The 26,522-nt window shown below is 46.9% G+C and overlaps 1 protein-coding gene across 1 annotated transcript in view; it reads right to left on the reverse strand.

Moving 5' to 3' along the window:
* Nucleotides 1–11,286, reverse strand: part of LOC134568076 (cytochrome P450 2D15-like) — a 63,271-nt gene extending 51,985 nt beyond the window's left edge. Inside the window, exons 1-2 of the mRNA XM_063426361.1 lie at nt 10,781–11,286; nt 7,138–7,309 (exon numbers count right to left, since the gene is read on the reverse strand). Coding sequence (XP_063282431.1) covers nt 7,138–7,309; nt 10,781–10,984 — 376 coding nt within the window. The 5' untranslated portion in view covers nt 10,985–11,286. The remainder of the gene's footprint in view (nt 1–7,137; nt 7,310–10,780) is intronic.
* Between the last annotated feature and the right edge of the window lie 15,236 nt (nt 11,287–26,522).

Here is a 26,522-nt window from a genome sequence, read left to right on the forward strand (position 1 = left end):
GGAAACCGTAGAGGAAAATCTGTTGCAAATTAGCGGTTTCAGCAAAGACACATGGAAGGAGTTGGGGATGCGTAAGGCAGATGGCAGAGCTAGGCGATACGCAACCGGGTTGATACGAGTCAGAACCCTGTAAGGACCTATGTAACGAGGAGCTAACTTCATAGAGGGAACTTTTAAACGAATGTTCTTAGTACTCAGCCATACTCTATCCCCAGGAACAAAAACTGGAGCCGCCCTTCTGTGCTTATCAGCGTGTTTTTTGAACAACATAGAATTATGCAGGAGAATTTGACGAGTCTGATCCCACAACTTCTTCAGATTGGCGACATGATCATCAACCGACGGTACTCCTTGGGAAGAAGAGACCGAAGGAAAAATGGAAGGATGAAAGCCATAGTTCATGAAGAAGGGGCTAGAACGAGTAGAATCACAAACGAGATTATTGTGTGCGAACTCCGCCCAAGGAATCAAACCGAACCAATCATCCTGGTGTTCGGAAACAAAGCAGCGCAGATATTGTTCAATCTTTTGATTGGTACGTTCAGCAGCCCCGTTAGACTGGGGGTGATAGGCAGAGGAAAAGTTCAATTTGATGCCTAATTGAGAACAGAAGGATCTCCAGAATCGTGAGACAAATTGAGAACCTCTATCAGAAACAATTTCAGAAGGTATCCCATGTAAGCGAAAAACCTCTCTCGCGAAAATCTCCGCCAATTCAGGAGAAGTCGGGAGTTTAGGTAACGGCACAAAATGAGCCATCTTAGTAAATCTATCAACCACCGTGAGAATAACAGTCTGTCTCTTGGAAGCAGGTAAATCCACAATAAAGTCCATGGCCAAGCAGGACCATGGTTTCTCAGGAATGTCCAAAGGGTGTAATAGACCACATGGCGATGTGTGAGGCTGTTTAGTCTTGGTACAAATCTCACAAGCTCCGATGAACTCCTTAATATCCTTTCGTAAGGAAGGCCACCAGAAATCCTTGGAGATCAGGGAATAAGTCTTGCGAATGCCAGGATGACCAGCCACCTTACTTTCGTGGAAACACTGTAAGAGCTCCAATTGGAGTTCAGGAGGAACAAAGTTTCTTCCCTCAGGAGTCTGTCCAGGTGCCAGATGTTGTGACTTCATGATCTGGGCGAGCAACGGAGAATGGATTTTGAGACTTGTGTTAGCAATAATATTGCATTTAGGTACAATAGAGGACAGAACCGGTTCAGATGAAGCAGAAGGTTCATATTGGCGAGATAGGGCATCGGCTTTAGAATTTTTCGAACCAGGCCTATAAGTGAGAACGTAATTGAAATGGGTGAGGAATAACGACCAACGAGCTTGCCTGGAGGACAATCGCTTGGCCTCTCCAATATAGGACAAGTTCTTGTGATCCGTTAAAATAGTAACAGGATGTAATGTCCCCTCCAATAAATGTCTCCATTCTTTTAAAGCCTTGATAACAGCTAGTAGTTCTCTGTCACCAATGTCATATCTGCTCTCAGCACCAGACAATTTTTTAGAAAAAAATCCACATGGGTGTAACGGTTTATCCACACCTAGCCTTTGGGATAGGATAGCACCTATGCCAATCTCCGAGGCGTCAACCTCAAGTAGGAAAGGAAGAGTGGTATTAGGGTGAACTAAAATTGGGGCGGAAGCAAAAAGCTCCTTGAGAGTTTTGAAAGCAAGGAGAGCTTCCTTAGACCAATTCTTAGTATCAGCCCCCTGTTTGGTCATATTGGTAATGGGCGCAATAATAGAAGAATAACCCTTAATAAAGCGCCTATAATAATTGGAGAACCCAATAAATCTCTGAACGGCCTTAAGACCCTTGGGTAGAGGCCAATCTAGAATGGACTGGAGTTTATCCGGGTCCATCTTAAATCCCTCCCCAGAGATCACATAACCGAGGAAGTTTACTTGGGATTGATCGAAACTACATTTCTCCAATTTGCAGTACAGACCATGTTGAAGAAGTTTGTGCAAAACCCTTCTGACCTGTTCGTGGTGAGTCTCAATCTCTCTAGAATGTATGAGTATATCGTCCAGGTATACAATAACACAGTCATGCTGAAATTCCCTAAGAACCTCATTTATCAGATCCTGGAATACAGCCGGTGCATTACATAACCCAAAAGGCATAACTGTATATTCATAGTGACCGTATCGAGTATTGAACGCCGTCATCCACTCGTGTCCCTGCTGGACTCTCACCAAGTTATATGTCCCTCTGAGATCTAACTTGGTGAAAATGTTAGAACCCTTTAAACGATCAAAGAGTTCGGTAATCAAAGGAATGGGATAAGCATTCCTAATGGTTATCTTGTTCAAACCTCGATAATCAATACAAGGCCTAAGTGTACCATCCTTCTTTTTAACAAAAAAGAATCCAGCCCCGGCAGGGGAGGAGGATCTCCTAATGAATCCCTTGTCTAAATTCTCGTGAATATACTCCTCTAGAACTGAATTCTCTTTAGTAGATAACGGGTATACATGACCCCTGGGAGGCATAGTACCAGGAAGTAGGTTAATCTTGCAGTCAAAGGATCTGTGTGGAGGTAAGGTATCGGCTCTCTTTTTATCAAATACTGCCTTTAAATCCAAGTACTGAGGCGGTATTTGTGTCTCTGTAGGATTAGAGGAGTTAGCCGACGTGTTAGCCAGGCAAAGAGGCGAGACCCTCCGCAAACATTTCTCTTGACAATTCTGACCCCATGAAACTATCTCCCCTAACTCCCAATTAATGATAGGGTTATGTCTCTTTAACCAGGAGTACCCCAGGACTATGGGAATAGAAGGAGAGGAAATGATCAACAGGGATAGGTCTTCCTCATGCAAGATACCAACAGTTAAATTAACAGGTATGGTCTCACGGAAAATAACAGGCTCAAGTAAAGGTCTACCATCTATGGCCTCAACGGCCAGGGGTGTCTCCCTTAACTGGGATGGGATAGTATGCTTGTTAACAAAAACTTGATCGATAAAGCTCTCAGCGGCTCCAGAATCGATCAAAGCCATGGTTTTTACTACTCCCTTCTCCCAAGTCAAAGAAACGGGTAACAGAAGCCTGTGATCTTTATAATTGTGAACAGAGGACAAAATAGATACACCCAAGGCCTGTCCTCTAGAGAAACTTAGGTGCGAGCGTTTCCCGAACGATTGGGACAATTTAGGCGTAAATGACCTCTGACTCCACAGTACATACATAAACCCTCCCTTCTCCTGTACTGTCTCTCCTCCTCTGTGAGGTGAGTATTACCTATCTGCATAGGCTCTGGGAAACGTGAGGTTTTGATCTCAGAATTTTGAAATGCAGGAGCTAGTTTAAAGGAGGGTCTACGAGTCCTATCTCGAGTATTTTGCCTCTCTCTTAAGCGTTCATCAATGCGAGAGATAAAAGAAATTAAATCCTCCAAATTCTCAGGGAGCTCTCTAGTAGCGACCTCGTCAAGGATTACATCTGATAACCCATTTAAAAATACGTCTATATAAGCCTGTTCGTTCCACTTAACTTCTGCCGCCAAGGATCTGAACTCTAGTGCATAATCCACAAGTGTTCGATTTTCCTGTCTAAGGCGCAACAGTAATCTAGCTGCATTGACCTTCCTACCAGGGGGGTCAAAAGTTCTTTTAAAAGCAGCTACAAAGGCATTATAGTTATACACTAACGGGTTATCATTCTCCCATAAAGGATTAGCCCATCTCAGAGCCTTCTCAATGAGTAACGTAACAATAAATCCAACCTTCGCTCTATCTGTAGGATAGGAGCGGGGTTGTAATTCGAAATGGATGCTGATCTGGTTCAAAAAGCCACGACACTTCTCAGGAGAACCGCCATAACGTACTGGTGGAGTAATACGAGAAGAAGCACCTACAGTAGCTACTTCTAGACCTGAACTTACAGGAGAGATCGAAGGAGTACGTGTCTCCTCTGGTGGGTTACTAGCACGAGACAATAGCGCCTGTAGTGCTAGGGCCATCTGATCCATCCTGTGTTCCATGGCATCAAACCTGGGGTCGGAAGAACCAAGCTGACTGTTTGTACCTGCAGGATCCATTGGCCCTGTCGTAATGTCAGGATCGGGACAGGGATCCAACACGCAGAGTCCAAACAGTAGAAAGGTACGTGTACCGGGCCTTAGAATGGCCGGACTAACGTACAGAGAATAACAGAGAATGGTCAGAGACAAGCCGAGGTCGAGGGAACGAGAAGACAGGTAAGCGAGAGACAAGCCGGGTCAGAGGGATAACAGAGATAAGCAGAATAGTACAACAAGCCGGGTCAGAACCAAAGAGAATACTAGAATACAAGAGCACTGAGTGACTAGACAAGCTAGAACCACGACAGGGCAATGAGCTGAAGAGAGAAGCAAGCTTAAATACCCTGAGTCCGGAGAGTAGACACACCTCCGACAAGTCCTGATTAGATATCGGACAATTGAGTGACAGGTCACTCGGGATTGGCGTCATGACGTCACGTACTGAGCGTCATGTTAGAAAAGGAAGCGGATCCCTCGCGGCCAGCGTTTAAGTGACTGGATGGACCGCGAGGAACGGAGGAAACAGCTCGTCTAGACGGATAAACGACTAAGTCTCTACCTCTCTCAGAGGTAGAGACCTCAGGTACCCTGACAGAACCACATTTTGCTTCATAATTCCACTTTGTACATGGATTCCTTGGAGTATGTGTCTGCTGTATACAACAGTTTTGAAACACCACTCAGGAAGAGGAGCAAAGCCAGTGAACCACTCATGGACAGCCGTTTCGTTGTTAATGTAACTCATCAGCATGAGGTTGGTAACTGACTTGTTATGGAGGCTTGGCGTTACAGTACATACCAAAAGAGTTGTGGTGGGGGGAAAAGTGTGGATGAAAACCCCTTCCACCACTTTGCTCCTCTTCCTGAGTTGTGTTTCAAAGCTGTTGTATACAGCAGACACATAATTCAAGGAATCCATGAATAAAGTGGAATTATGAGGCAAAAATGTCGTTCCTTGTTGAGCTCATTTGCATATGCCTACCCAGAATCCCTTGCAGTAGTGAGAGCACTGTTAAAGTGAGATTTATGTGGGAAAAGCAAGTCTTCTGACTTGACTGGTGTGTGTATTTGTGTTTAGCAATGTATTAACTACATATATATAAATATATAGGAAACAATTCTCCCCTCCTTGCCGTTCTCTTTCTCAACCACACATAAATCATGCTTTACCTACCCTTCAGACTTTCTCCCCAGCTACTGAACAAGAGGTGGCTGCACTTCTCCATTCCTCTCGCCCCACCACTTGCCCACTTGATCCTGTCCCATCTCACCTCATCAGATCTCTCTCCCCTTGTCTTGTGCCTATCCTAACACACATCTTTAACTGCTCTCTCTCTTCTGGCACTGTTCCTGCTGACCTTAAACATGCCACTGTAATACCTATCCTGAAAAAAACATCTCTTGACCCGTCCTCCCCCTCTAACTATCGTCCCATATCCCTGCTCCCTTACTCATCAAAGCTTTTGGAAAGACTTGTCTTTACCCGTGTGTCTCACTTCCTTAATTCCAACTCTCTCCTTGACCCTCTTCAGTCTGGCTTCCGCCCTCTCCACTCTACTGAGACCGCTCTTATCAAAGTGACTAATGACCTAATCTCCGCTAAATCCAAAGGTCACTACTCCATATTAATTCTCCTTGACCTCTCTGCTGCCTTTGACACAGTTGATCATGCTCTCCTCCTTCAAACTCTTCAATCACTCGGTCTCTGTGACTCTGTCCTCTCTTGGTTTTCCTCCTATCTCTCCCAACGCTCATTTAGTGTCTCCTTTTCCAAGGATACCTCCCCCCCTCGCCCTGTCTCGGTTGGAGTTCCCCAAGGCTCTGTCCTTGGTCCCCTTCTATTTTCTCTTTATACTGCCTCTCTTGGAAAACTTATTGCCTCTTTTGGATTCAACTACCACCTGTACGCTGATGACACTCAGATATACCTCTCCTCACCGGACCTCTCCCCGGCCGTCCTGCAACGTGTCACTGCTTGCCTCTCTTCCATCTCTGACTGGATGTCGTCACGCTTTCTCAAACTTAACCTCTCTAAAACTGAACTCCTTGTCTTTCCTCCTCCTAATACTGATCCTCCTCTCTCACTCTCCCTTCAAGTCAGTGATATCCACATAAGTCCATCCCTACAAGCGCGATGTCTTGGCGTCATACTTGACTCTGGTCTCACCTTTGAGTCTCACATCCAGTTTGTTGCCAAGTCCTGTAGGTTCCAACTCAAAAACATAGCCCGCGTCCGCCCCTTTCTTACGCAAGATGCTACCAAGGAGCTTGTCCATGCTCTAGTAATTTCCCGCATGGATTACTGTAACCCTCTCCTGATTGGTCTCCCCAAAAGCCGTACTGCCCCGCTACAGTCTGTAATGAATGCTGCAGCTAGACTGATTTTCCTATCCAGTCGGTCCTCTCACACCTCGCCCCTCTGCCAGTCCTTACATTGGCTCCCTGTATCCTATAGGAGTCAATTCAAAGTGCTAACCCATACATTTAAAGCACTGAACAATTCCAGCCCCTCTTATATCTCTTCACTGATCCAGAGGTATGCCCCTCCTCGTACCCTCCGCTCTGCCCGCGACCACCTCCTGACCGCTGCTCGCACCCGTACGGCCAACTCACGCTTGCAGGACCTCTCACAGGCGGCTCCTCTCCTATGGAATAACTTGCCTACTGCCATCAGACTCTCCCCTAGTCTTCAATCATTTAAGAAGGGCCTTAAAACCCATCTCTTCAGGAAAGCGTATGGCCTCCCAGAGTAATCTCTCCCTTACATACCTGTCTCTTGCTCTCCTATGGGATAGTGCTTTGCTCTCTCCTCCAGCTCTGCTTCACTCCTACTTGATATTTCCTATCCTAATGTTTCTAATACCCCACCTCCTATAGACTGTAAGCTCATTTGAGCAGGGTCCTCTTCAACCTATTATTCCTGTAAGTTTTCTTGTAATTGTCTTATTTATTGTTACATCCCCCCCTCTCAAAATATTGTAAAGCGCTACGGAATCTGTTGGCGCTATATAAATGGCAATAATAATAATAATAATAATATACTCTTAAGATAAACCACTGGCTTTTAAGTTTTGTAATAGCAACGTCACACCAGTAAATTTACCTTTGGTATTGCCTATAAATCCAAGTGGCTCATAGATGGGAAAATTGGGCCGATCAGCTATGTCTTCTGACTTGTTAAGCAAAGCTTCTTTCATAACTTCAAATCCATTGAGTACTACAAGATTGGTCCAGAGGAACTGCAGACTGTAGACATCGCCATATTCTTTACTCAGCTAGTGATAAGCAGAAAGGGCACTTTATCATTTAGAAATACAACTCAGACTTTCATCTCAATCTGAGGACTTATTATTGATCATTATATGGTTTAAGAGATGTCTCTGAATGTCTCCTTTTTTCTTTTTTTTATTCCTTCTCACTCTGAGTGCTGCACATAGCTCACCTGTCTGTCTTGGGTCACTAATTTTGGCCCCAGCTGACAGTGGGGATCTCAGGTTTCCAATAATACTTAGGGCACCTTGGTACCAGCAGGGATATAACCCTGCTCGTATTTTATAATGCATTATGGTCTATGCTGTGAACGGCCATTAAAGCCTTGCACTGCATTAATGTGTAGACCATCATGAGGTCGTTAAGGGGTTAAGTAGTATTTATTGCAGTTAGCATACTTATTTAAATAATTTAATTTAATAATAATAATAATAATAATAATAATAATTTAAAACTGATCTATTTATTTATTTGTGTATGTGTATGTATATGCATGTGTGTGTGTGTGTATGGTCTTTACAGCAGCACCACGGCTGAGAAATTCATGTTCCTTGTGTGCCTCCAATTCCCTTTGTTCTCCAATCATAATTCATTGTTTTTAACATATGTTTTTTTTTTCTGGCATAAGTACTTGGTTAAGACAACACTAGGAGAATATCTTGCAGATATTTGATGAAAATATATGTGATTAGTAGGGCCATGAACAGATGGTCCCTTTTATAGTAAAAACTCTTTCTGAGACCCAACCATTATTTCTACAGAACTGAGATGTTTTATCATCCTCACCCAATGCTTGGTAGTGAGGATAAAATAAAAGTGTGGAAGTTGATTGGGAAAAACATTAGCTAGATAATACATTTAAAAAACAAACAAACTGATTTCAATTCCAATTTAGGGGTTATTTAAAATCTTGTTTTGCCCCCTTCTAAGAACTAATACATGTGCTGCAATTTGTCAGGATTAGGGCAAAATCCGTGTGGAATCCTCTGAAAGAAAAACTGTAAGTTAAAAACACACAAACGCACCACAAACTAATGGGGTGCAAAGTGGGTGGAGTTTGATCATATATAATGCGCAATATGTCCAAAATGAAACTAGCACAACTGATTATTTTTACAGCACAAATCAGCTAAACCCGCAGCACAAATGAACGGTATATGTGTTTTGTCTTTAAGATTTAACAATTTGTGGTGCACAAAACCGTCACACATTTTAATTTTTGCAGCACTTATCTGCACAAACTTAACAGTATATTTGTTCTCAAACTGTAATAATGTGTGGTGCATAGTGGGTGGAGTTTGATCAGATTTAATGCTTTATATCTCCAAAACAAAACTGGCACAAATGTTAATTTTGCCTGCACAAACGCAGCACAAAGATATGGTATAATTGTATTCACATTTTAAAAATATGGGGTGCCAATTTTACACAGTCAAATTAAATTGTGGATAACATAATTTTCCCTGACAAAAGACAGTCTGTTACTAACTAAAAACAAAAAAAGGAACAAATGTACAAACCCAGCACTAACCAACCAGCCCAGTTTTTTATGTGTTTTGGCTGTCGTAGGGAGGATCGATGACCTTTGGTGACCTTTAAGAAATCTGTAATAACTTAAAAAAACAATTGCTAATAAAAGCAACACAAATCTTAATTTTTACAGCACAAACAAAACACAGTGGACTTTTTATTTATGATGATTGTAGGGGGACCAGTTACACACAGCTGTAACATTCCACATGGCCCTGAGATGGTTAAAAGTTTGCACCCACCTTCATTCTCCACTTTAGGTCTCGTTATTGTTAATCTGGCTAATGGGATAACCAGAGTTATCCATATTGTTAATTATGGTTAACCTGGGGGGGGCGGAGTTTGCCGCCGAGCCGAGCGGACGCACCAGCCACGAGCTCCGAACCGGCAGGCAGAACCCGGGGGTCACAACGCAGACTACCAAGCCCACACTCACCAGAGGGTGCACCACCCACGTCGGGGGTGCCCCGCTGAGCAAATCGACACCACCCTGGTGTCTGCAGACCCCGGGAACGCAGAGATCTCAATGCGGCCTAATGGGGCTGAGGCAGGGGGGAGACGGCCGCTCCCCTCTCGGCCAGAGCCCACAAGCGATCTTACCTCAGAGTACCCCCCCCCCCCTCTGGACCGGTGGGGGACATCCCGGTCCCCTTTTGACGCATGGACCAGCATGGAACATGGGCATACCAGCCACGAGCAATGAAGGGGCAACAGACCCACGAGGTACAGCCAATATGGCCGCCCGACCTGAGAGGAGAAAGCGGAGCACATGCCCAGAGGCGCACACATCCCCAATAGAGATATTTGACAGGACCTGCGCTGGCCTCAGGGCAGCACTGCAAAGTCGAGGGGTGACTCTCCGCCAAGCGGATCTAATGGTGGCCTCCTGGATACGACCAGCAGCGCGACGCAGGTACTACAAGCAGGCACACCGAGCATCCAAGATGGCCGTCAGGCACCATAGACACCGGAGGGCCTCGCGGCAGGACTCGGCACCAGGCCTCTCGGGCTCACGCATCCATCTGCACACAAGCAATACCAAGACCACAAACCCAGCGACGCACACAAATAAAGTGCCTGACCTTAAACCCGGCTATCAGTGCAGCACCGGGCGCCTCTTCTCAACAGCGGCCACAACGCAAGCGACTGTGAGACAGCACACCAAAAAGAGACGCACTAAAACGGACTCCCGAAACGGAGATACAGAGATGGCCTCCAGGACGGGCATCGGCTGAGGCAATATGGACAGATGCGTGGTGAGGCTCACGGCCCAAGACCCTGCACACAATGCAGAGACTCTCTCCTCCCAAAGCTCACTGCATGGCAGACTCATTACACCTGTTTACTTACACTTAGCACTACTCTGCCCCATTTTGATTTTCATTTGTTTGTTGTTTATTGCGCAAAATAGGCATGTGCCATCAATGCTGGTTTGCATTACATCACATAATGCTGCTTCCACTAGCTTTTCATAGCACACTAAATGCAAACCGCATATTTATAAACGTAAGCGCAACTAATATAATTATAAGCGACGCTACCCTAGCAGGTTTTAACATATAAGCGAACTGTCTAACTTCCACAGATACATATGTACTAGCTAACTAGCTAGCGTTGTATTACAATACCTGTACTATCTATGTTGATTTTCACATAATTCACACATGAACCAAGCCTGTTTGTATAATATATTTACATTTCGACTGTTGCTTTAACGTTACATTAATTTAGCCTGATAAAACAAAAAAAATTGTGCCAGTTAATCGTATACCCCGCATGTTAAGCGTGGGAAATCCCTGAGGATTGCTTTTGGGGCACCTCAAGCTTACCTGTCTTATTTTCGTGCACTACAAAAATAAAAAATAAAGAATTATGGTTAACCTGGAAAGCCAACGCATAGGGATTGGAGATATTTACATGATTTGTAAATCCTACAAGACACATACCTTGCACAATGCGATGTGAGGATTGCTGAAGTCTACCTGCAGCATATTACCCACAAATGGCTTTGAAGGAGGTCCTGGGGGGAAGCGAGCCCATGTCTTCCTGCGTTTTATGAAGTCCAGCAGCAGAAGAGATATTATAAGTATAATTCCCAAGACGAAAACATTACTAAACCCAAAAATAAATAAATGGTCCTCTTTGCCCATAGTGTATAAATCTCAGTTTAAATTGCAATGCTTACTGTAAACTTCGAGAATGGAATTAACTTATAAAAACAAAAACCTGTTCTTAAGTATTCGCTTTGCACTTGTTGGGATCTCTGCTGTTCTGTTGGTTCTGTGTGAGTGCCTCCTTTGCAGGCTTTAAATTAATCCTGCTTTTTGTTCTCACTCTGTCCAAGTTCTATATCTCTTTCATGCACAGATTTCCTCTCTACTCCAGTTTCTTTTTCCTGTAGATAATGCTTAACTGTTTAGATCCTTTTTCATACAAACATACTCCCCCTCTTTGTAATGCTATTTGTAAAATTAGATGTCCCTGCACCGCCACCTGAGCTTGGTAAACGTAACCTTTTCTGACAGATTGCATGCCAGGACATGAAAATAATTTGCCTAACCTTTTGTCCTGAAGGGATAACACATAGCAACCAGCATTTTGCAAAGCGGGATGGGTAAACATACAATTTTTTTAGGGAGTCGTCTATGGGAACCTATTACAAAAATAACAATACCAAAAACCGTATCCCTATACATAACTGGGCTCCAGAGAAGACAAAGCCAGAATACTGTGAGCGACTGTTAGCTATGTCAGTGGCTGCAATTAAACAGTGCTACAAAGTGCTAATATGTAGTATAGTCAAGGTGGATATGTGTGCAAGAAATTACATTTGAGATCAAAGTATCTGCTTGGCAGGTACCAATAGTCCCAAGAATGTATACACTTTCCAGATACAAAGTTACATAGTGACACAGTTCATAGGCTTGAAATGGCCACCAAATAGGGAGGAAGTCTGTAGTTTCAGGTAGGGGTTGTGTTCTTTTGAGTCTCTCAGATGGAACCAAATGTACCAAAAAGTAAATGAAAAATGGAGACTTGCATTTCATGCTTGGAGCCAGGCAGCACAATGTATTTCTGAAAAAACAGTCACTAAGTGGTGGTTGTCAGAAAAGCCTGGCCACCCCACTTGTGAACTGTAGCACCAACCAGACACTCCAGTGGTGTCTTGGGGCTTAACCCCTATCAGAATGAACAGATGAATATAAATAACACTCTTTCTGCTGGACTAATGATCAAAGAATCTATAATAACAAAGGAAAGGGCTAATCATATTAGAAAATGCTGTGATTCAGTCCGTAAAAAAGCAGTAAATATCAGTACAGGACAAAGTTTGAATCAAAAGTCTAAGTACCCCTATCTCCTTTTACATACTCACAGCACTGTGAGTGCTTCTCCATAGAGTGAAAGTCTAGACAGGTTAGGAGGAATAAAAAAGGAAATAATACAATTAAGTGCTAAAGTGCAGAACCATGCTTAGAATGCTGGTTACCTGCACTTGTGTGATAGAGTGCCCTGTGAAAACATAGAAAAGCCTGAAGCGCTTTTCGGTGCCTTGGGTGTGCACCTTCGTCAGGGGTCAGGTTTAGGTATTACTATCCACACAGGATTTCTTCTCCATCCAGCATTACAATTTACCACCCTTACCCAGACTAAGAGATAGCTTTTTCTTTATTACGTGGTACATTATCCTAGCTATCTATTTTTGATAAGGGTATACAGATTAGTGTTGTCTGGACATCCTTTATCTGCTTATATATATAATATATTCCCATTTCAGACATTGACAATACTTATATTATTAAAGTCTAGGGACTGAACAATAGAGACATTACCAAGCGGAGTAATTGGAGGATTAGCCATATAGCTTTTATGTTTTCCTTTTTCTGTTTTTGACCACCACTTTTCTGTTATGGAGTTGGTTGGATAGGCATTTATTTATTTATTTACTCATTTACCTATCTAATATTCTTTCTCAGTGCTTAATAAAATCTCCAAAATATCTGTTAAGGTTCAAGTTTAGGGGAAGATGGTGTGACGAAGTGCCCTTCGCCACTTTGTCCTGGAGAGGCCTGCTTGCCTGCCTCCTCCCCTGCGACTATGGTCCTGGACTATATTGCACTGTAAACCCTGTATTCAGGCATATGGGCTTGTATTAGACTGTCTTTTTCCCTTTATCTATGCTGTAGGTTTGGACTACTAATATAACCTAACAGCCAGGAGATTTAGGCGAATATATTGCATAAGAATCACATTACTGGAGAATACAGCCGTTCGCATGATTTCATGCGAATTCTTTGTGCTCTGAATAGGTGGCCGCCATTTCGGGACTTTTCCACGTGTTCGCGGCCATCTTGCGTGCGAACAGCGGTGTTTGCCTGTGAACGCATGGAACTGAAATCGGAAGCACAAACAGGCGAATACCGCTAAGACCTCCAGACATCCAGACTTACGCACGGAAACTACCGAACGACCGGCCGTTCGGTAGTTATACTTAACTTAGTATGGGGATTCTAGCGACCACAAAGATGCGAATGGATGGCAAGAATTTCGTCTATTTTACCGTGCGAACGGAGACCGACCGCAAGGCCAAAACTCATGGAACTATTTTCGGCTAGTTGGTCTGTGCGGTCGGTCAAAACTTTGGAGCCCTGTATCTCCCGAACCATCCATCCGAATGGGCTGATTTTTGGACAGACTGTTCCCCTGAACAAGGGCTATTTGGGGATACCAGATTTAAAGCTGTACCCCCTGTTTTTGGGGTACATCCAGAACTTGGGTAAAATGATGTATGTTTTAATTGGGTTATGTGTTTATCTGAGGGGAGGAGACGTGGGGGTGTTACCATGCATGTGATTGGTCAATTTCATCCTCCCCCTGGGAGTGTCCTGTATGTACCTGATCCTAATAAAAAGCAGGCTGGGTGTTCCAGTCCTCAGACCTCTTCTGACCCTCAATACGTAGCCTTGTCTCGTTATTGGAGGGAACTGCTATATCACACTGGGGATTGCTATGCTCTGCATATTCCCCTGAGCTCTTAATCACTTAGCTCTTTTAAGAGCTTGTTCCTGTTACGCTCTCCTGGAGGAGAGGTCTTCCCCACACGGTCCTGGAGGACAGAAGCCGATCCAGGGTGGAAGGAAGACGGCGCGGCTCCAGTTAAGCTACGGCGGTTGTGGAGTCTGCGGTGGTTGTGGTGTCGTCTGCAGTGCTTGGAGTCCTCTGAGAGCGCTAGGAGCATCCATCAACGGAGGGTACTCGGTCGGGGTACACGGAGTTCCGTTACATTGGTGGCAGCGGTGGGATGGCGTCCTAGTGCGAGGAGAAGCAGCTCAGAGACACGGGTAACGTTTGGAGTTACAATTGAGGGCAACGCTAGCCATTGGGCAGCGCCCCTGGCTACAACAGGATGGCTTCCCTAGGGCGAGGAACAGCATCCTGGGAACACCCAGCAAAACTGGACTATTGGTATAGTCACGTACAGTTTGACGCTATGCTGGCTATCTACGGGTCCCTTCTAACCGAGGAAATGATACCAAGAATGAGGAGAGAACTGGCGGAGTATCTGCAGATGGAAGCAGAATATCGGGCAGTGAGGGCAAAGTATTCCGTCCCTGCGCCCCAACAACAGCGTGAGTTACAGGGGGCCGAAGGGGCCGTCCTTCCCCCCCAGCAGCCGTGTGTCCTACAGAGAGCAGAGACAGTTGGTCCCTCTCTACAGCAACAGGACCATGGTAAGGGAGTGGAGACAGGCGGTCTCCCTCTCCAGCGGCAGTGTGTACCCCAGGGGGCCGAAGGTGCCGTCCTTCCCCCCCAGCAGCCGTGTGTCCTACAGAGAGCAGAGACAGTTGGTCCCTCTCTACAGCAACAGGACCATGGTAAGGGAGTGGAGACAGGCGGTCTCCCTCTCCAGCGACAGTGTGTACCCCAGGGGGCCGAAGGTGCCGTTCTTCCCCCCCAGCAGCAGTGTGTCCTACAGAGAGCAGAGACAGTTGGTCCCTCTCTACAGCAACAGGACCATGGTAAGGGAGTGGAGACAGGCGGTCTCCCTCTCCAGCGGCAGCCTGTGTTTCCAGGAAAGGAGCACAGCACCCCCTCTCCCCAGCGGCAGCTTCCCCCAACAAGGGGAGACACCAATCCTCCAGACGGCGCAGATGGGACCGTGGTCTCTGTGCCTGACCTACAGGGATGCTGGACAGCCCTTCCAGATCCCCAACTACCCTCACCGGGACACCCAGAGGAGGGGGTAAGTACAAATTCCCCTCCCCAGCTAACTCCTAGCGTGGCACCAGGGTTAACGGAGGCGATGCTAACCCCTCCTGACGTCCATGTTCCCTTGACTACTGAGCCGGACTATGGTCTCAGTACCCCAGCGGAAGAGCTGGCAGCTGGACAGAGCGCAGTCGGCCTCTGCCCTACCTTTGTCCCTGGTCCAGAGCCTGATGTCCTGCAGGCTACCCCAGCAGAAGAGCTGGCATCTGGGCAGAGTGCAGTTGGCCTCTGCCCTTCAAGTACCCTCGGCATGTGGCCTCATTACCACAGCCAAATACCCAGGTGCAGTGACTGTGTGTTGTGGGTGGGCTGTTCCTGTACTTTGATGTTGTGGGGGGGCTACTCGGACATCTGTTTATTGTGGGTTGGTGGATCGACTAACGGAGGCACTGACCGACAGAAGGTCAGGTGCCTGGTTAGTCTTCCCCCCAAAGGGGAGATGTGTGACGAAGTGCCCTTCGCCACTTTGTCCTGGAGAGGCCTGCTTGCCTGCCTCCTCCCCTGCGACTATGGTCCTGGACTATATTGCACTGTAAACCCTGTATTCAGGCATATGGGCTTGTATTAGACTGTCTTTTTCCCTTTATCTATGCTGTAGGTTTGGACTACTAATATAACCTAACAGCCAGGAGATTTAGGCGAATATATTGCATAAGAATCACATTACTGGAGAATACAGCCGTTCGCATGATTTCATGCGAATTCTTTGTGCTCTGAATAGGTGGCCGCCATTTCGGGACTTTTCCACGTGTTCGCGGCCATCTTGCGTGCGAACAGCGGTGTTTGCCTGTGAACGCATGGAACTGAAATCGGAAGCACAAACAGGCGAATACCGCTAAGACCTCCAGACATCCAGACTTACGCACGGAAACTACCGAACGACCGGCCGTTCGGTAGTTATACTTAACTTAGTATGGGGATTCTAGCGACCACAAAGATGCGAATGGATGGCAAGAATTTCGTCTATTTTACCGTGCGAACGGAGACCGACCGCAAGGCCAAAACTCATGGAACTATTTTCGGCTAGTTGGTCTGTGCGGTCGGTCAAAACTTTGGAGCCCTGTATCTCCCGAACCATCCATCCGAATGGGCTGATTTTTGGACAGACTGTTCCCCTGAACAAGGGCTATTTGGGGATACCAGATTTAAAGCTGTACCCCCTGTTTTTGGGGTACATCCAGAACTTGGGTAAAATGATGTATGTTTTAATTGGGTTATGTGTTTATCTGAGGGGAGGAGACGTGGGGGTGTTACCATGCATGTGATTGGTCAATTTCATCCTCCCCCTGGGAGTGTCCTGTATGTACCTGATCCTAATAAAAAGCAGGCTGGGTGTTCCAGTCCTCAGACCTCTTCTGACCCTCAATACGTAGCCTTGTCTCGTTATTGGAGGGAACTGCTATATCACACTGGGGATTGCTATGCTCTGCATATTCCCCTGAGCTCTTAATCACTTAGCTCTTTTAAGAGCTTGTTCCTGTTACGCTCTCCTGGAGGAGAGGTCTTCCCCACACGGTCCTGGAGGACAGAAGCCGATCCAGGGTGGAAGGAAGACGGCGCGGCTCCAGTTAAGCTACGGCGGTTGTGGAGTCTGCGGTGGTTGTGGTGTCGTCTGCAGTGCTTGGAGTCCTCTGAGAGCGCTAGGAGCATCCATCAACGGAGGGTACTCGGTCGGGGTACACGGAGTTCCGTTACAGATGGCTACATATTAAATGGCATTGATAGGATTGTTGTACTGTGAGTTTTTATTTTAACCCCTTGCTAGGGGACCAAATGACTTGCAATCTTTAAATACCTAATTTGTGAGATTTTCCCATTGTCCGTGCCTTTCCCCCTGTTTTTAATTTGCCTAGGTTGGATTCAGGGATGTTGGGAGGGGTTTTCTTAGCAATTTCCAAATGATGTGTAATCTGAGCCAGTACTCTCTGCCAAAGATCTGCATCTATTCTCTGTTCATACTGACACCTCTGACACCCGCCTTAAAGACTTCTCTATGCAACTCCCTTCCCTGCTCCATTAGACTCTCATCCAGTCTTCATTTCTTCAAAAAGGTAATCAAAAACTCACTTCTTTAGGAAAGTATATCAACCTGTTAATAGCTTTCTGTCCCCTCACCTTGGTAACCAGTGGCGTACACACAACCCATGGGGCCCCGGTGCGAAAGCTGATCCGGGGCCCCCCCTCCCCCTGCGCGAGCGCTTACTCTGTGCAGGCTGGGGCCGCAACGCATGGCGGCGGGCACCTGGTCGCAGGGCTGCGACCCGTGCGACCGCGGTATGTATGCCAGTGCATGCATAAACACATACACTTAAAGGACCACTACAGACACCCAGATCACATCAGCTCAATGAAGTGGTCTGGGTGCCAGGTCTCTCTAGTTTTAACCCTGCAGCTGAAAACATAGCAGTTTCAGAGAAACTGCTATGTTTCACTGAGGGTTAATCCAGCCTCTAGTGGCTGTCTCATTGACAGCCGCTAGAGGATTTTCTGCGATTCTCACTGTGAAAATCACAGTGAGAAGACGCTGAACGTCCATAGGAAAGCATTGAGTAATGCTTTCCTATGGGCGGTTTGAATGCGCGCGTGGCTCTTGCCACGCATGTGCATTCGGAGCTGAGAGGCGGATGGGGACGGAGAGATCCCCAGCGTTAAGGGAGTCCGGCGCTGGAGAAAGGTAAGTGCTTAAGACACACACACTCTCATGAACAGACGCACACATTTACTGACAGACACACACTCAGTGACAGACGCACACAAACATACTCAGTAACAGACACACACACTAACACACACACTCTAACACTAACACACACACTCACTAACACACACACACACTCACTAACACACACACTCACTAACACACACACTCACTAACACACACACTCACTAACACTAACACACTCACTAACACACACACTCACTAACACTAACACACACACTCACTAACACTAACACACTCACTCACTAACACACACACTCACTCTAACACTAACACACACACTCACTAACACTAACACACTCACACACACACTCACTAACACTAACACACTCAAACGTTTTTTTTTATTTAATCCCCCCAGCCTCCTTACCTGTGGGAGAGCTGGGGGGATTCCCTGGGGTCCAGTGGTGTTGCTGGCCAGGCTGTCACCCGGCTGGCTGGCGGGCGCGCGAGGGAGCACTGTCCCCTGGGTGCTCCCTCTTCAGCTCCCTCGCGCGCCGCGTACTGATGCTGGAGCCGGAAGATGACGTCATCTTCCGGCTCCGGTTTCAGTGCGGTGCGCGAGGGAGCTGAAGAGGGAGCACCCAGGGGACAGTGCTCCCTCGCGCGCCCGCCAGCCGGGTGACAGCAGGGCCAGCCTCGGGGGGCCCGGAGGTGGCCGGCTCTTGGGCCCCCCAGCAGAAGAGGCTGGCCCTGTGGGTACATACCTGGGTCGCAGGGCGGCCGGGCCCCCTGGTGGGCCGGGCCCGGTCGCAGCCGCGACCCCTGCGACCCTGGTATGTACGCCACTGTTGGTAACCCACCCTGCTTCCTCTCCTGCTAATGTGTCATCCACAAATGAGCCCTTCATTGTTCCCATACATGAAATACAAATTACCCATACCTCTTGTGCCACTTTACCCCACTCATTCTAGAATGTAAAATCATTTGAACAGGACCCTCAGTACCCTCTGTTCCTGTGCGTCCAGCAGCGATCATGCTGGGGCGGGGAGGGGGGAGGGGTGGCGTGCCTGCATGCAAAAAAACAGACATTACGCACAGTCTGCTTATATAAATATTATATACAGCAGGGATGAAGAAACTTCGGCCCTCCAGATGTTTTGGACTACATCTCCCATAATGCTCTTACTGCCATAATGCTAGCAAAGAATCAAGGGAGATGTAGTCCACATCTGCAGGGCCAAAGGTTCCCCACCCCTGATAAACATCCTTCACAGACATGTACATTACACCATTAGGCACAGTCACCACATGCGCACACACACACACTATGAGTAGACAAAAGGAAAGACTATGGGACGAATAAGGATTATTCACTAAATACCAAATATTAAATCATATTGTCATATTAAATCTGAATGGAAAGACTGAGGCAAAAGGTTTTGGTTTGGTGAATTTTTCCAGATCAGTTTTCTTTTGTTTCTTTGAAACTAAAGCAGCCTGAAGTTCCAAACCCATTAAAAATCAAAAACATGGAATTTGTCTTTCAATCCATGACATAATGTTTGCACAAAATAAATACAACCTATTGTCAATATGTAGAGTATTATAATTCACTTGATATAGAGTTACTGGAATCTGCAATTCAACTGGAACACAATGGAGAAGGTTCTTATCCTTTATCACGTATTGCCCTTTTTATGCAGATATTTTTTAATCTCCACCCCCCTCCCATGGCATGCTATGAAAAAATGTTTGCACAAAATTAATACAATACATTGTACATTAGTATATAAACTACTGAATGCACCTCATGATATTTCATTATTGGATTTGATATCTGCATATCAGCTAGAATTCAAGGGACACAGGTCCTCTGAGACTTCTTCTTGTCTGAGCACCTTTATGGCATACTTTGTATCAATCAGGGCGGTACTGGAAAACATTTTGGCCCAGGCATTTCTAATCACAGTGACTCAGTGAGAAGGGAACAGGGCCAGAGAAGAGTATGTTTTGTCATCAATAATGACAAGCTGTATAGCTCTTTCGTTCCTGTAAGTTTTCTTGTAATTGTCCTATTTATAGTATGTACATGTCATTACACCATTAGGCACAGTCACCATAATCTTAATATGTCTTTGTTTACCTCCAGCTAATTAGCTCTGAGTACTACTAAATGGAAAACTGTATATGAAAGTCTAATACAGGGGAAGGTGACCTAGTAAGAATTGGGTGTGCTATTATGATAAAAGGAGAAAGTGTGAAAATGAGATTCTAAGTAATGCTCAACTGGATCAGGATTCACCAGTCATGTATAAGAAACTAAATAACAGATACACCAAATTAAATAGTGGGGGGACCAGGAGCTACTATTTAGGATATAAAATATAATATGCAAGGGGTGCGGGGTTTGGGCTGAAGCTGACCGGACTCCATCTATGTCAGCTCCCAACCGCGATACAAACAACCCGCCGTCCTTCCCCCCCAGCAGCCGTGTGTCCTACAGAGAGCAGAGACAGTTGGTCCCTCTCTACAGCAACAGGACCATGGTAAGGGAGTGGAGACAGGCGGTCTCCCTCTCCAGCGACAGTGTGTACCCCAGGGGGCCGAAGGTGCCGTTCTTCCCCCCCAGCAGCAGTGTGTCCTACAGAGAGCAGAGACAGTTGGTCCCTCTCTACAGCAACAGGACCATGGTAAGGGAGTGGAGACAGGCGGTCTCCCTCTCCAGCGGCAGCCTGTGTTTCCAGGAAAGGAGCACAGCACCCCCTCTCCCCAGCGGCAGCTTCCCCCAACAAGGGGAGACACCAATCCTCCAGACGGCGCAGATGGGACCGTGGTCTCTGTGCCTGACCTACAGGGATGCTGGACAGCCCTTCCAGATCCCCAACTACCCTCACCGGGACACCCAGAGGAGGGGGTAAGTACAAATTCCCCTCCCCAGCTAACTCCTAGCGTGGCACCAGGGTTAACGGAGGCGATGCTAACCCCTCCTGACGTCCATGTTCCCTTGACTACTGAGCCGGACTATGGTCTCAGTACCCCAGCGGAAGAGCTGGCAGCTGGACAGAGCGCAGTCGGCCTCTGCCCTACCTTTGTCCCTGGTCCAGAGCCTGATGTCCTGCAGGCTACCCCAGCAGAAGAGCTGGCATCTGGGCAGAGTGCAGTTGGCCTCTGCCCTTCAAGTACCCTCGGCATGTGGCCTCATTACCACAGCCAAATACCCAGGTGCAGTGACTGTGTGTTGTGGGTGGGCTGTTCCTGTACTTTGATGTTGTGGGGGGGCTACTCGGACATCTGTTTATTGTGGGTTGGTGGATCGACTAACGGAGGCACTGACCGACAGAAGGTCAGGTGCCTGGTTAGTCTTCCCCCCAAAGGGGAGATGTGTGACGAAGTGCCCTTCGCCACTTTGTCCTGGAGAGGCCTGCTTGCCTGCCTCCTCCCCTGCGACTATGGTCCTGGACTATATTGCACTGTAAACCCTGTATTCAGGCATATGGGCTTGTATTAGACTGTCTTTTTCCCTTTATCTATGCTGTAGGTTTGGACTACTAATATAACCTAACAGCCAGGAGATTTAGGCAAATATATTGCATAAGAATCACATTACTGGAGAATACAGCCGTTCGCATGATTTCATGCGAATTCTTTGTGCTCTGAATAGGTGGCCGCCATTTCGGGACTTTTCCACGTGTTCGCGGCCATCTTGCGTGCGAACAGCGGTGTTTGCCTGTGAACGCATGGAACTGAAATCGGAAGCACAAACAGGCGAATACCGCTAAGACCTCCAGACATCCAGACTTACGCACGGAAACTACCGAACGACCGGCCGTTCGGTAGTTATACTTAACTTAGTATGGGGATTCTAGCGACCACAAAGATGCGAATGGATGGCAAGAATTTCGTCTATTTTACCGTGCGAACGGAGACCGACCGCAAGGCCAAAACTCATGGAACTATTTTCGGCTAGTTGGTCTGTGCGGTCGGTCAAAACTTTGGAGCCCTGTATCTCCCGAACCATCCATCCGAATGGGCTGATTTTTGGACAGACTGTTCCCCTGAACAAGGGCTATTTGGGGATACCAGATTTAAAGCTGTACCCCCTGTTTTTGGGGTACATCCAGAACTTGGGTAAAATGATGTATGTTTTAATTGGGTTATGTGTTTATCTGAGGGGAGGAGACGTGGGGGTGTTACCATGCATGTGATTGGTCAATTTCATCCTCCCCCTGGGAGTGTCCTGTATGTACCTGATCCTAATAAAAAGCAGGCTGGGTGTTCCAGTCCTCAGACCTCTTCTGACCCTCAATACGTAGCCTTGTCTCGTTATTGGAGGGAACTGCTATATCACACTGGGGATTGCTATGCTCTGCATATTCCCCTGAGCTCTTAATCACTTAGCTCTTTTAAGAGCTTGTTCCTGTTACGCTCTCCTGGAGGAGAGGTCTTCCCCACACGGTCCTGGAGGACAGAAGCCGATCCAGGGTGGAAGGAAGACGGCGCGGCTCCAGTTAAGCTACGGCGGTTGTGGAGTCTGCGGTGGTTGTGGTGTCGTCTGCAGTGCTTGGAGTCCTCTGAGAGCGCTAGGAGCATCCATCAACGGAGGGTACTCGGTCGGGGTACACGGAGTTCCGTTACAGATGGCTACATATTAAATGGCATTGATAGGATTGTTGTACTGTGAGTTTTTATTTTAACCCCTTGCTAGGGGACCAAATGACTTGCAATCTTTAAATACCTAATTTGTGAGATTTTCCCATTGTCCGTGCCTTTCCCCCTGTTTTTAATTTGCCTAGGTTGGATTCAGGGATGTTGGGAGGGGTTTTCTTAGCAATTTCCAAATGATGTGTAATCTGAGCCAGTACTCTCTGCCAAAGATCTGCATCTATTCTCTGTTCATACTGACACCTCTGACACCCGCCTTAAAGACTTCTCTATGCAACTCCCTTCCCTGCTCCATTAGACTCTCATCCAGTCTTCATTTCTTCAAAAAGGTAATCAAAAACTCACTTCTTTAGGAAAGTATATCAACCTGTTAATAGCTTTCTGTCCCCTCACCTTGGTAACCAGTGGCGTACACACAACCCATGGGGCCCCGGTGCGAAAGCTGATCCGGGGCCCCCCCTCCCCCTGCGCGAGCGCTTACTCTGCGCAGGCTGGGGCCGCAACGCATGGCGGCGGGCACCTGGTCGCAGGGCTGCGACCCGCGCGACCGCGGTATGTATGCCAGTGCATGCATAAACACATACACTTAAAGGACCACTACAGACACCCAGATCACATCAGCTCAATGAAGTGGTCTGGGTGCCAGGTCTCTCTAGTTTTAACCCTGCAGCTGAAAACATAGCAGTTTCAGAGAAACTGCTATGTTTCACTGAGGGTTAATCCAGCCTCTAGTGGCTGTCTCATTGACAGCCGCTAGAGGATTTTCTGCGATTCTCACTGTGAAAATCACAGTGAGAAGACGCTGAACGTCCATAGGAAAGCATTGAGTAATGCTTTCCTATGGGCGGTTTGAATGCGCGCGTGGCTCTTGCCACGCATGTGCATTCGGAGCTGAGAGGCGGATGGGGACGGAGAGATCCCCAGCGTTAAGGGAGTCCGGCGCTGGAGAAAGGTAAGTGCTTAAGACACACACACTCTCATGAACAGACGCACACATTTACTGACAGACACACACTCAGTGACAGACGCACACAAACATACTCAGTAACAGACACACACACTAACACACACACTCTAACACTAACACACACACTCACTAACACACACACACACTCACTAACACACACACTCACTAACACACACACTCACTAACACACACACTCACTAACACTAACACACTCACTAACACACACACTCACTAACACTAACACACACACTCACTAACACTAACACACTCACTCACTAACACACACACTCACTCTAACACTAACACACACACTCACTAACACTAACACACTCACACACACACTCACTAACACTAACACACTCAAACGTTTTTTTTTATTTAATCCCCCCAGCCTCCTTACCTGTGGGAGAGCTGGGGGGATTCCCTGGGGTCCAGTGGTGTTGCTGGCCAGGCTGTCACCCGGCTGGCTGGCGGGCGCGCGAGGGAGCACTGTCCCCTGGGTGCTCCCTCTTCAGCTCCCTCGCGCGCCGCGTACTGATGCTGGAGCCGGAAGATGACGTCATCTTCCGGCTCCGGTTTCAGTGCGGTGCGCGAGGGAGCTGAAGAGGGAGCACCCAGGGGACAGTGCTCCCTCGCGCGCCCGCCAGCCGGGTGACAGCAGGGCCAGCCTCGGGGGGCCCGGAGGTGGCCGGCTCTTGGGCCCCCCAGCAGAAGAGGCTGGCCCTGTGGGTACATACCTGGGTCGCAGGGCGGCCGGGCCCCCTGGTGGGCCGGGCCCGGTCGCAGCCGCGACCCCTGCGACCCTGGTATGTACGCCACTGTTGGTAACCCACCCTGCTTCCTCTCCTGCTAATGTGTCATCCACAAATGAGCCCTTCATTGTTCCCATACATGAAATACAAATTACCCATACCTCTTGTGCCACTTTACCCCACTCATTCTAGAATGTAAAATCATTTGAACAGGACCCTCAGTACCCTCTGTTCCTGTGCGTCCAGCAGCGATCATGCTGGGGCGGGGAGGGGGGAGGGGTGGCGTGCCTGCATGCAAAAAAACAGACATTACGCACAGTCTGCTTATATAAATATTATATACAGCAGGGATGAAGAAACTTCGGCCCTCCAGATGTTTTGGACTACATCTCCCATAATGCTCTTACTGCCATAATGCTAGCAAAGAATCAAGGGAGATGTAGTCCACATCTGCAGGGCCAAAGGTTCCCCACCCCTGATAAACATCCTTCACAGACATGTACATTACACCATTAGGCACAGTCACCACATGCGCACACACACACACTATGAGTAGACAAAAGGAAAGACTATGGGACGAATAAGGATTATTCACTAAATACCAAATATTAAATCATATTGTCATATTAAATCTGAATGGAAAGACTGAGGCAAAAGGTTTTGGTTTGGTGAATTTTTCCAGATCAGTTTTCTTTTGTTTCTTTGAAACTAAAGCAGCCTGAAGTTCCAAACCCATTAAAAATCAAAAACATGGAATTTGTCTTTCAATCCATGACATAATGTTTGCACAAAATAAATACAACCTATTGTCAATATGTAGAGTATTATAATTCACTTGATATAGAGTTACTGGAATCTGCAATTCAACTGGAACACAATGGAGAAGGTTCTTATCCTTTATCACGTATTGCCCTTTTTATGCAGATATTTTTTAATCTCCACCCCCCTCCCATGGCATGCTATGAAAAAATGTTTGCACAAAATTAATACAATACATTGTACATTAGTATATAAACTACTGAATGCACCTCATGATATTTCATTATTGGATTTGATATCTGCATATCAGCTAGAATTCAAGGGACACAGGTCCTCTGAGACTTCTTCTTGTCTGAGCACCTTTATGGCATACTTTGTATCAATCAGGGCGGTACTGGAAAACATTTTGGCCCAGGCATTTCTAATCACAGTGACTCAGTGAGAAGGGAACAGGGCCAGAGAAGAGTATGTTTTGTCATCAATAATGACAAGCTGTATAGCTCTTTCGTTCCTGTAAGTTTTCTTGTAATTGTCCTATTTATAGTATGTACATGTCATTACACCATTAGGCACAGTCACCATAATCTTAATATGTCTTTGTTTACCTCCAGCTAATTAGCTCTGAGTACTACTAAATGGAAAACTGTATATGAAAGTCTAATACAGGGGAAGGTGACCTAGTAAGAATTGGGTGTGCTATTATGATAAAAGGAGAAAGTGTGAAAATGAGATTCTAAGTAATGCTCAACTGGATCAGGATTCACCAGTCATGTATAAGAAACTAAATAACAGATACACCAAATTAAATAGTGGGGGGACCAGGAGCTACTATTTAGGATATAAAATATAATATGCAAGGGGTGCGGGGTTTGGGCTGAAGCTGACCGGACTCCATCTATGTCAGCTCCCAACCGCGATACAAACAACCCGCAGATATCTTGTAACCCATCTGCCATCCGGTCAGATTAAGTCCACAAAACAACATGGGGCACAGAGAGGAGCAAATAGATGCCCTTCTTCCAACCCCCAATGACCGGGAAGGCCAAACGCAAAAACAGGGCCTACCCTCTGCCGGCCCTCTACAACCTGGAGACTTTCCTCGGAGGCTATCGGGTGCATGACGACCTAGAAATGGAGGGAGAAGACCCCTCGACACACAAAGACACCCTCACAACAATGAGGCGCCGTACACAGAAATTACAGCAGGGCTCATCAGCTGAACAGCCTGATATTGGAGTGCTGTTGCAGCGACAGACACCATCCAAGATGGCCACAGCGGAGGCCTCACCTGCTCCTACACCACCAACCCATTTACCAGCATCGCAGGTGGAGAGGGAACAAAACACCATGCTTCCAGCCCTTAAAGATACGGGGGATCACACCCTTGCCACAAAACAGGACCTCCAACACTGGATGAAAGAACTTCAAGACTTACTAGCCACAGATATAGGCACCCTTAAGGCGGATGTTTGTCAAACCACGGACAGGGTAAACGCCATAGAGGAGAACATTCTTAAAATAAACAGCGGTGTGTCTCACCTCACGGACATGCTACACACATTACAAGCAGCCCACCAGGCGTTGGCGGTACAGGTATCCACCCAAGGGGACCGCCT

Source organism: Pelobates fuscus, chromosome 7, assembly GCF_036172605.1.
Source record: "Pelobates fuscus isolate aPelFus1 chromosome 7, aPelFus1.pri, whole genome shotgun sequence".
NCBI lineage: Eukaryota > Metazoa > Chordata > Amphibia > Anura > Pelobatidae > Pelobates > Pelobates fuscus.